This window comes from Zea mays, chromosome 6 (genome assembly GCF_902167145.1).
Source record: "Zea mays cultivar B73 chromosome 6, Zm-B73-REFERENCE-NAM-5.0, whole genome shotgun sequence".
NCBI lineage: Eukaryota > Viridiplantae > Streptophyta > Magnoliopsida > Poales > Poaceae > Zea > Zea mays.
The window spans coordinates 150,786,934-150,797,043 of record NC_050101.1 but is presented as its reverse complement, the minus strand read 5'-3'; the positions used below and the strand labels follow the sequence as shown (position 1 = coordinate 150,797,043).

At 57.0% G+C, this 10,110-nt stretch overlaps 1 protein-coding gene across 1 annotated transcript; it reads left to right on the top strand.

Annotated features, from left to right (window-relative positions):
• Positions 1-7,715: 7,715 nt before the first annotated feature.
• On the top strand, positions 7,716-9,648 carry LOC103631486 (uncharacterized; the record flags this gene model as incomplete). The annotated part of the gene is made up of 2 exons (XM_020546315.2): positions 7,716-8,794; positions 9,606-9,648. A coding segment is annotated over one exon (852 nt), but the record flags the coding sequence as incomplete, so codon positions are not given.
• Between the last annotated feature and the right edge of the window lie 462 nt (positions 9,649-10,110).

The following is a 10,110-nucleotide window of genomic DNA, read 5'->3' as shown; positions in this document are numbered from 1 at the left end:
TGGGTCGGGCGGAGCGGAGCTTCCTATGGTGCCTTTGGCAGGGCCTGACTGCCTATCAGTCTCACTCTGTCAAGTGGCACTGCAGTCGGAGTGGCGCAGGCGGCGCTGTCCTTCTGTCAGGCCGGTCAGTGGAGCGGCGAAGTGACGGCGGTCACTTCGGCTCTGCCGGGGGGCGTGCGTCAGGATAAAGGTGTCAGGCCACCTTTGCGTTAAATGCTCCTGCGATTCGGTCGGTCGGTGCGGCGATTTAGTCAGGGTTGCTTCTTAGCGAAGGCAGGGCCTCGGGCGAGCCGGAGATGTGTCCGCCGTTGGAGGGGGGCCTCGGGCGAGACGGAAATCCTCCTGGGTCGGCCGCCCTTGTCCGAGGCTAGGCTCGGGCGAGGCATGATCGAGTCGCTCGAATGGACTGATCCCTGACTTAATCGCACCCATCAGGCCTTTGCAGCTTTATGCTGATGGGGGTTACCAGCTGAGAATTAGGAGTCTTGAGGGTACCCCTAATTATGGTCCCCGACAGTAGCCCCCGAGCCTCGAAGGGAGTGTTAGCACTCGCTTGGAGGCTTTCGTCGCACTTTTTTGCAAGGGGACCAGCCTTTCTCAGTTGCATTTTGTTCCGGTGGGTGCGCGCGAACGCACCCGCCGGGTGTAGCCCCCGAGGCCTCAGAGGAGTGGTTTCACTCCTCCGAGGTCTTAATGCCTTGCGTAACGCTTCGGCCGGTCTGGTTGTTCCCTCATGCGAACTGGTCGTAGCCCGGGTGTACGGTCGGGGCCCAAGTTCTCGGGCTGGTACGTTGACGCTGTCAACGGTTCGGCCGGAGCCGGGTTTGCGAGAGCAGCCCCCGAGCCTCCGCACAGGGCGAGAGGGCGGTCAGGGACATACTCGGCTTTTTTACATATGCCCCTGCGTCGCCTTTCCGCAAGGAGGAGGGGGAAAGCGCCATGTTACCCTCGATGGGCGCCGAACATGGTGTCTCCGGTGAGCTGCAAGCGGGTAATCCGAGTGGACGTCTGTGCCCCGTTCGTTAGGGGTCGGCTAGGGGCCCAGAGGCACGCCCAAAAGTACCTGCGGGTGATCTGCCGGACCCGGTCCCCTGGCGACGGGGTCCGAGGGCTCGATGCCTCCCTCTGATGGGATTCCGTTACAAGATCGCTCCCGCTGGTCTCGGAAATGTCCTAGGGTACCTCAGGAGCGCAGCCCGAGCCTTGGTTATGTATCGAACGTACCCCTGGTCATCCCTCGCTCGGCGTCTGAGGCGGCTGTGAACCCTTCGGGGGCCAGCCTTCGAACCCCTGATCAGTAATGGGCGCGGAGCCCGAGTAGCCTGAGGCGGCCGTGGAACCCTTCAGGGGGCCGGCCTTCGAACCTCTGACCAGTAGTGGGTGTAGGGCCCACGCGATCTGAGGCGGCTGTTGAAACCCTTCGGGGGGCCAGCCTTCGAACCTCTGATCAGTAAGGAGGCTCGGAGCCTGGTTCCTTCACGGGGAAGGATCTTTTTTGGGGTATCCCCCTTTCCCGGTCCCTGTTGCAAGAGATAGAGAAAGAGGAAAACGGAAAAGGATACGAAATCGAACGACGTGGCGTACCGTTTTTGGCGCGGTTATTACGGCGAAGGCGAAGCGTCGCCAGCTTCTCCTGCCAGAAGCGCCGTCTGTCCCGCCGCGGAGTTAATGCGACGGGGCGAGTTGTTGGCAGGGCGGCCGTTGCGCGTGCGCGAGCCGTTCGAGGAACGGCTGTTTCGCTTCGCGTTTTTTGGAATCCCGCATCCGGTCCGGGCGGAACGTTGGAAACGGTCTCGCCTTGGTCTTTATATACCTGGGAGAGGGTCTGGTGACGGTTCTTCGCTCCGCTTCCTGCCTCCTTCTTAGGTTTTCGCAACCCGAGAGACTTTAGCCAGAGAAGAGAAAACCACCCTTCCTGCCCCTTGCGCCGCCATCCCTTCCGTTTGGTGATGGCTAACCGGGTGACCATCATCTCGCCGCGCGATCCATGGCCCTTTTCCACGGTGACGGCGAGCGATCTGGAGGATCTGGTCGGCGAGGGTTTGCTTCGCCCTCTCACCGATGAGCAGCGACCGGAATGGATTCCTCCCGTGGGCGGAGCCGCTCCATCCCCACCGCCGGGGTACGTCGTGAGCTTCGTCTCCTTCCACGAGCGGGGATTCGGTGTGCCGGCGGGCCGCTTTATGCGGGCGATCCTGTACCACTATGGGGTGGAGTTGCACAACCTCACCCCCAACTCCATCTCGCAGGCCGCTATCTTCATAGCGGTGTGCGAGGGGTATTTGGGGATCGCCCCCCATTGGGATTTGTGGACCCATCTCTTTTTCGTGGAGCTGTTTGCCTCGCCGACGGGGGAGAGGAAGGTCCGCGCAGCGGTGCGGGCCGGCGGCTGCACCCTCCTGCTGAGGCAGTCGCGGGCGTCGCAGTATATTCCTGCCATCCTCGCGTCCTCGAACAAGGGGTGGCAGCGCCGGTGGTTCTACCTCCGGAATGACGGCGAGTTGCTTCCGCCGTTCTCTCAGCGAGTAGTCACCACCGCCACCGACGCTTGGTGCCACGGGACCCCGCACGAAAGACAGAAGAACCTCGAACCCCTTCTCCAGGCCTTGGAGGCGTTGCGGAAGGGGGGACTCACCGCTGCGGGAGTGATTGCCGCCATCCACCGTCGGAGGGTGCTTCCCTTGGCGGAGCGACGGCTATCGCTTTGGGAGATGACCCCGGAGGCTGACTGGGAGGGCTCGCGGATGTCCCCTGATCCTCTTCCCTTCGACGCCCTCCAATGTCGGGTGTCCGTTGCGTTGGGGAAGCCGGACCCTCACGCCTTCTCCCAGCTTCTGATGCGCCCCGACCAAGGGTGCGTGACTCTGGTGAGTGTTCGCTCCTTCCTTCTTTATACATTGGGTTGCTCCTGGTTCTTACGATCGGGTTTCTTTCCCCCCCTTCTTCAGGAGGTGGGGTGGCACAAGCCTTCCCGGCCACGGGTCCTGCAGGATGCGGTGGACCGAGCAGCGCGGCGGGTCACCGCGGAGGAGAAGAAGAGGAAGAAGGACGCGGAGAAGGCCCGGGCCCGTGAGCGGAGGCGGGCTCGAGACGCCTTGGAAAAGCGCCGTCGCCAGCAGGAGAGGGAGGGACTCCCGAGGGAGCCGTCGCCGGAAACGCCCGACGACGACGATGATGATGAGGAGGAGGAGGAGGACATGGCCGCCCGTCTCGGTCTCAGCCCCGGCTTGGGGTGTGGCCAGGAGCCGTCGAGCCAGCCCCCGAGCGGGCCGACGCCGTCAATCCCCGGAGTCGGGGCGTCGGGGTCCCGGCCCGAGGCACGGGGGCAACCCGAGAGGGCACCTGACCCCTCGGCTGGAGGAGCTGAGGTGACTCCGGGGGGCCAGGCCAGGGCGTCTGCTCTCCGAGAGCCGCCGCTCGCGCCGACAGCGCATGGGGGTGACCCTCAAGTCACCGTGACAGTGCCTGGGCAATCTGCTCCCCGGGTGTCCAAAGCAAGGGTGGTGCCGAAGTTGTCGGTGAAGCGGACCTCGGCGGCTGTTCCGGGAGCTGGGATCCAAGAGACTTCCCCCCAGGCGCGGTGGATCATGGCCCGGAGCGGGTAGGTACCTCGGAATGTCTTCGTTCTGGCTTTCCATTCATATGTCTCGGCCGTGATTTTCCTTCTTCCCTCAGCAAGCGAAGCCATGGCCAGACCGACCTGGCACCCCAGAAGGCCCTTAAGACGGCGCCGGCCTGTGCGGCCAGCGCCGCTTTGGGCCTGGTCGTTCAGCCGACCCTCTCACAAGGCGTCCCACCGCAGGGGGCTCGGGCGGCACCTGTCGCTGTGGAGCAGGTTCCCGAGGCTGGCTCTTCTGCCGAGGCGGCCATCGTGATAGGGGAGGCGGCTGACGCTACATGGTCCCGAGCCCACCTGACGTGCCGGCCATGCCGGCGCCTGCCGCTACCGAAGTCGCCGCCGTCCCAGTCGGAGAGCGACCGGTTGCTGCCGGCGTCGAGACGGCTGATGCGTCGGCGCCCAGTGCCTCGGAAGAGGTGGGTGTGGAGGCGCGATCCGTCCCACCGGGCGGCAGCCTCATCGCTGTGCGGCGGAGCCCCGGGGCCCGGCGCCAGTTGCTCCGGTTTCGGACCCGCGAGGCCTCGGACCCTGTCTTCATTCTCGACGATGAACAGGAGGACCAGTCCTGGGATGAGCTCCGCGAGTGTGCTGAAGCAACGGTGGGGTCGCTCCGGTCGTCGCTGGAGGTTTTCTGCAGGGACATCCCCAAAAACCTCCAGGTAACGGTTTCAGGCATACCTTTTCTTTTCTGTGGACGAGGCGTTCTTCGTGACGCCCCGTTTCCTTCCCCCAGGATCTGACGGATCGGAGCGCCGCCAAGTCGTCGTTCATCCGCCGCGAGGTCGATGTCTAGGGCTCGCTGCGATCCCTGAGGACCTCGCTCGCCGGGGCTACTGCGCGCCTTTCTCAGCAGGGCGCCAAGGTAGCGGACCTCCAGTTGCTCTGCACTGACCTGAGAGCCGAGGCGGCAGCGGCGCGCGCGGAGGCGGCAGCGGCGCGCGTAGAGGTGCAACGGCAGCGGTCGGAGTTCGTCCAGGTCGTCGAGGAGCGGGACCAATCTCGGGGCCGGGCCGCCGAGGCCGAAAGCCGGGCTGAAATCCTCGCACCCGACTTAGCCGCAGCCCAGGTCGCAGCCTCGGAGCAGCGTGCCCGAGCCGGAGGTACGCCTTGGTCGTCCTTGGTTCTTGTTCTTGTCTGTTTCCTCTGCTTGTGTTTGAGATCTTTCTTCTGGCTGTTCGCAGAGCTCGAGTCCGCCCTTGACGAGTCCGCCAAGGCGCTTGCCGAGGCGCTTGCCGGAGCTGCCGAGCAGAGGGAGGCCGACCTCGCGGCCATGTCCGAGGCCGTCTCGGACGTTTATCGGATCCTTGGCTCCGGCGACGTCCCCTCAGGAAGCTCCCCTCAAAGCCGCCTTCAAGCCTTGGGTGATCACGCGCGCGGCAGACTCCGCGAGGCGCTACACCACGGCGTCAGGCGGGCCTTCGCCGTGCTCGCTTCCTACTACGTTGTGGACCTGGAGCGGGTTAGTGAGGGGTATTGTCTTCCTGACGAAGACGAAGCTGCCCTGGCAGAAGTTCAGCGGCTCGACGCGGTCGCCGCGAGTCCGAGCGCAGTGCTGGCGACCACCTTTGAGGCGGAGATCCTTCCCCCTGCGTCGTCGCCGGAAGCCGAGATGGACCTTACCGAAGGCGGGGACGGAGCTGAAGGCGCGGCTCCTTCCCAAGGCGGCGCTTAACTCTTGTTGGAACAGTTTCTGTTGGATGCGCGTGTGTCTTGCTGCGGCCGCTGAGGCCTGAACACTTTGTTTTCGTTGCATGAAGTCGTACTCTTCTTCCTTTTATTTTGCGTGTCCGGCTTAGCCTGTCAATAATAGGGTGGCTTCCCGAGTAGGGTCATTTTTCGTGGCGGGTGATGAGTGAGGTGTTCCTAACCCGGGGGCATAGGAGTTCCTCGGCTCAGTCGGTCTTGCCACTTACATGCACCCACGTTCGCTCCTTGGGGCCCTGCTTCTGACGTAGCCGGGAGAACGCAGAAGCCTTTTTGATCGAAAATTTTGGATGCGGAGAGATACACCCAATCTTGACGCAGAGGGGTTCCCCCTTTTTAGCCCCCGAGGGAGGGTCGGGCTCTGCCGAGGCGAGGCCGGCCCTTCCTTGACGACTGAGACTTGTGTGGGAGCGAGGTATACGAACAGCTTGAAAACATCTTAAGGGTAGAAGTGACGTAGCTGTCAGATGTTCCAAGCGTTGCCGTAGACCTCGCCTTGACCGCCGGCCAGCTTGTACGTTCCGGGTTCCAGAACGTCGGCGATGACAAGCGGCCTTTCCCGGGGGTGCGTGTAGCCCCCGGGTGCCCCTAGCAAGGGCTCGGGGTGTTGTGCGATGGTCGGGGTCTTCTCCTGGTTGGCTTCGATGCCCCGCTTGGAGATGATGAACCCCAAGGCCATGCCCTGGGGCGCCCCGAGGACCCACCTTTCAGGGTTGAGCTTGACGCTTTTCGCTTCTTTTAGCTTGTGGATCTCCTCGCCTATCACTCTGCGCTTCTCCTCGTCGAATCGGCGCAGAGGCTGCTTGACGGGTCGGGCTCCGGCCCGAATATCCAGCGAGTGCTCGGCGACATCCCTTGGTATGTCGGGCAGGTCCGAGGGGCTCCACGCGAAGACGTCGGCGTTCGCGCGGAGAAAGTCGACGAGCACTGCTTCCTATTTGGGGTCGAGCCCGGAACCGATCCGGATCTGCTTGGAGGCGTCGCCACTGGGGTGGAGGGGGACGGCCTTGACCGTCTCCATTGGCTCGAAGTTGCCGGCATGGCGCTTCACGTCTGGCACCTCTTTGGAGAGGCTTTCCAGGTCGGCGATGAGGGCCTCTGTAACACCCCAGGTGTTTATATCCCGCTCGACAACGAGTGTGAATTTAAGCACGTAATATCAGTGGATAAAACGGGTGCTAAATTTTAATCGTCCTCATCTATCGCGATTTTAATATCGCATCTGTTCCGTCTGTCGCGAGTGCGACGTCGTTTTTATTTTTATCCATCCGGGCTCTTCCGAAATTTTCGTGATGTTCGGAACAACGTTGTTTCGAAGATCGGTGCGTCCGGTGATTATTTAAAATTCATCGCTCGCACGAATACGAATTCGGAAGCTCGACTCACTCAGATGATTTTATCCTAGACAAATTAAATTGAACTCGGCGACAAAAGTGTTAATACAAAATTAAATCGGACTACACCCGGAATTCAAGAAAAACCAGGCATAGAACTATAAACTGAGCCGTTTCCTAGTCGAATCCGATATCGTTTGGTTTGATCCGTCGACATCGGGCTAAAACTTAGCCTTGTAATTTTGCCCCAAACAAAATTTATTTAGGATTCGATGAATAAAGTTTTCAGTTCAAAATAATTTTGACCCCGTGTGTTAATTCAGAAATCGGGGCGCATGGTTAATAAATTAGAAATTATTTCTTCAGCACGTTATTTTGGCGACAGAATCGAGTGTACGTTAGCAGATAAGATTTTGGCTGACTTTAATTAAATCACGCAGAGTAAATTATTGAAGTCGATCTCGTTTTAGCCTGGCTCCTTTGTATATATTTCAAATCCTAATTTCAGAACTAGGAAAAGATCGTGCGTAGAGAAATTAATTGGGATTATTTCTCTAGCAAATTCACCAAGACAGATAAATCAAATATTCGGGACAAATATAGATGAGTTTATCTGATTCTGAAAATATCTACCATAGTAAGCGCAGTCCAAAATTATTGAAGTTGCTATTGTTTCATTTGGTATGTTGTATCTCGATCAGACACAAATTCCAGAGCATCGGGTATTTGTGTATTCATTTGTTTCAGGAGGACGGAAAATCTTTTTCATTCCTATTCTTGCCGTGGCCGATGATTTTTTTTCTAGAACCTGAGCGTCTTTGCCATCATCTCTCCTATCTTTCTTATCCAGTTAACTGCTCCTACTTCTATCCGTAATGACGCTAGGGGCTGGACATTTTTTTTGTTCTCCATGTCGATCTCCTTTCTTCCTCAAAATATCTCTTCTTATGAATATCTTCCAGCCGTCGTTAATGGCTGCCTGATATTTTTCTTCACCGTCTGCCTTATCCCCTTCCACGCGCGCGGTTCTATCCTCAATTTCCTGGCCGCCCTGATCTTTATCTACGTGCAGAGTTCTCTTCTTGAGCCGGCTAGCACTCCAGTTCATTTGGTGCCCGCTCTGGTCGACATTTCTCTGCGCACGCCCAGCCACTCTCCTTTCTTCCTCCCTGCTGTGCCAATCCCCCTGCTTGTGGAGCTTCTTCTCCGCCCGGCTCCTTGCTCGCCTGGCCGCACAGCTCCCTGGTGCCGTGCCCAGCCCATCTCCATCTCCCTCGCTGAGTCCCTGTTCTTCTCCCATAGCGCCCCCTCAGCCCGTCACGCTCAGCCATGGCGTCCACCGCGCCGGACCTCCCTGCTCTCTGCTCCCTCGCGGCAGGCCGGCAACTTCCTATCTCTCTGCTCGGCTCCTCCCACGGCACGCCGTGCTCCAGCTCGGATTCCCCCTCCATGGCGCGCCCGAGCACTCCGGCTCTCTGCTCGAGCTCGCCCAGCTCCCTGCTGCGGTGACTAGCGCTCAGCGTCCGGCTCCCTGGGTGCTTGCCCTGCTCGCCGCCATCCTGCTGGATCCCCTCCACGGCGCCCGTTCTTCCCGGGTGTCTTCCTCCACCGCGCTCTCCTCTGCAAGCAACTGGGTTCTGCTCTGCCCTGGGCGTCGTTCTCAGTCACTGGTGGACCGCGCGCCCCTCTGTTTGCTGGTCGTGGCTCCCTCATGCTCGCCGTCATTCGATATGCCGCCACGTCCTCGCCTCGTCTCGGTAGCGCGCCTGCCAGTGTCGTTCCTCGCTATGTCGAGCTCCCTCCCCGTCCTGTCCAATTCGCCGTGTGGGTGGAACCTACGTGCACGCTGTCATCGACACCATGGTCGTCTCCCTGTGCGTTGTGTCCCTCGTCTCCAGCCGACGCACTAAGGAATGGGCGTGGAGTATAGAAGAAAGTGAAGCCCGAAATGGTGCTCGCCAGGCGCTCAACAAAATGCCTGAATCTTGTTCTTCCCTACTCAATCTCGTTGAACCCCGAATCCCGGACGTTAGACAAAATAAGCGAGGTCCGTGTGCATCGCTCATCAAGTGCTCGACACAAAGAGCTGAATCAGAATCCTTGCCGTGTTCGCGGATAGCGCGTCAGATTTAGAATGGTAAGTCGATTCAAAATTTCCGTTAGCTTAATTATTGAAGTAGTTCTAATTATTGAAGTAGTTCGATGAATGTGATGTGCTTATTTTCGTGATTTTGAAGCAGTCGTGTCGCGGTAGGATTAAATATATGTGAAATACGATGAAGTTAGTAATGCGAAAGATAGATTAAGTATTTTATCTGGCTAGCTAGTAAGTTCAGATGACGTTGTCGTGCCGATTTAGTTGCTTAAATAAATTAATGCTTTGCTAGTAGACATTCTAATTAGCATAGTGAGTTAGAAAGTTATAAATGATTTCTATCAGTAGTCTTGAGCTTAATTATCTTAGAAACGTGAACCTAGTTTTCGTTAATTGTTTGGTATAGACTATAGCTTAGAAAAAATATAGAACTTATACTTAGGGTGTTGTTACCTGATATATGAATTAAATTCGGTGAAATAGGAAGGACGGGAGTATTGTACTTCTTGTATGTTTATAGATCATTGTTCCGTGATGTTTGAGCTAGCACCAGATAAATAAAAGAAGCACGAATATTATCGTTAGTATTATATCGGCAGCTGGCGTTCCTTGTAATTGGATATTTTGGCAAAAGACTTGTACTTAGCTTGCTATTACTTGATGTTTGAAGTAGATGCAATTACGCTAGAAAAGTGAAATAATTGGGCTTAGTCGTAGGTCGATAACCAGTATTATCGTATAAACTTGTACAATGTCTCGCCGCTAGGTGTTTAAATTCGCTATCGCGTAGCACTATTTAGGTTTGTAATATTTCCATCGATATGCATTCATGTGCATAATGCATTCCATTCAGGTACGATAATTAATCACGTGATGCGGAAGATGACCCAAGTCGACCCCAAGCGCGGGCTACTCCGCATGGAGATGCTGATGAACGAACCTGCCTGATCAAGTGCTAGGACAAGGATGATCGCTAAGTGGACGTCGTCTAACAACACTAACCTAGTGTTACCCAGGCAAGCCCCGGTGCATGCAACCCCTTTCTTGTGTTTTTAAATAATTTTGCACACTTTAAGTCTAGTGAAATGTGCATTAGGTTCATAGGATTTGCTTGGAAACCCTTTGATGCATTGCCTACCTTGAAATCCATACCTTTTATAGATACTTCTGGTGAAGTATCAAAATATGATTTACAAAAAATGCTTAGCCCTGCTTATAGGCAGATAGAGTTTGTCCTTTGCACTTATGCCTAGCTCAGGTTGATCCTGAGGAAGGATGACTTCTACCTGCAAGGATATTTTCATTGGGAGCATGGTGGGATCTTACTGCAAAGTTTCCTATAATGCTCTTTTCATCCT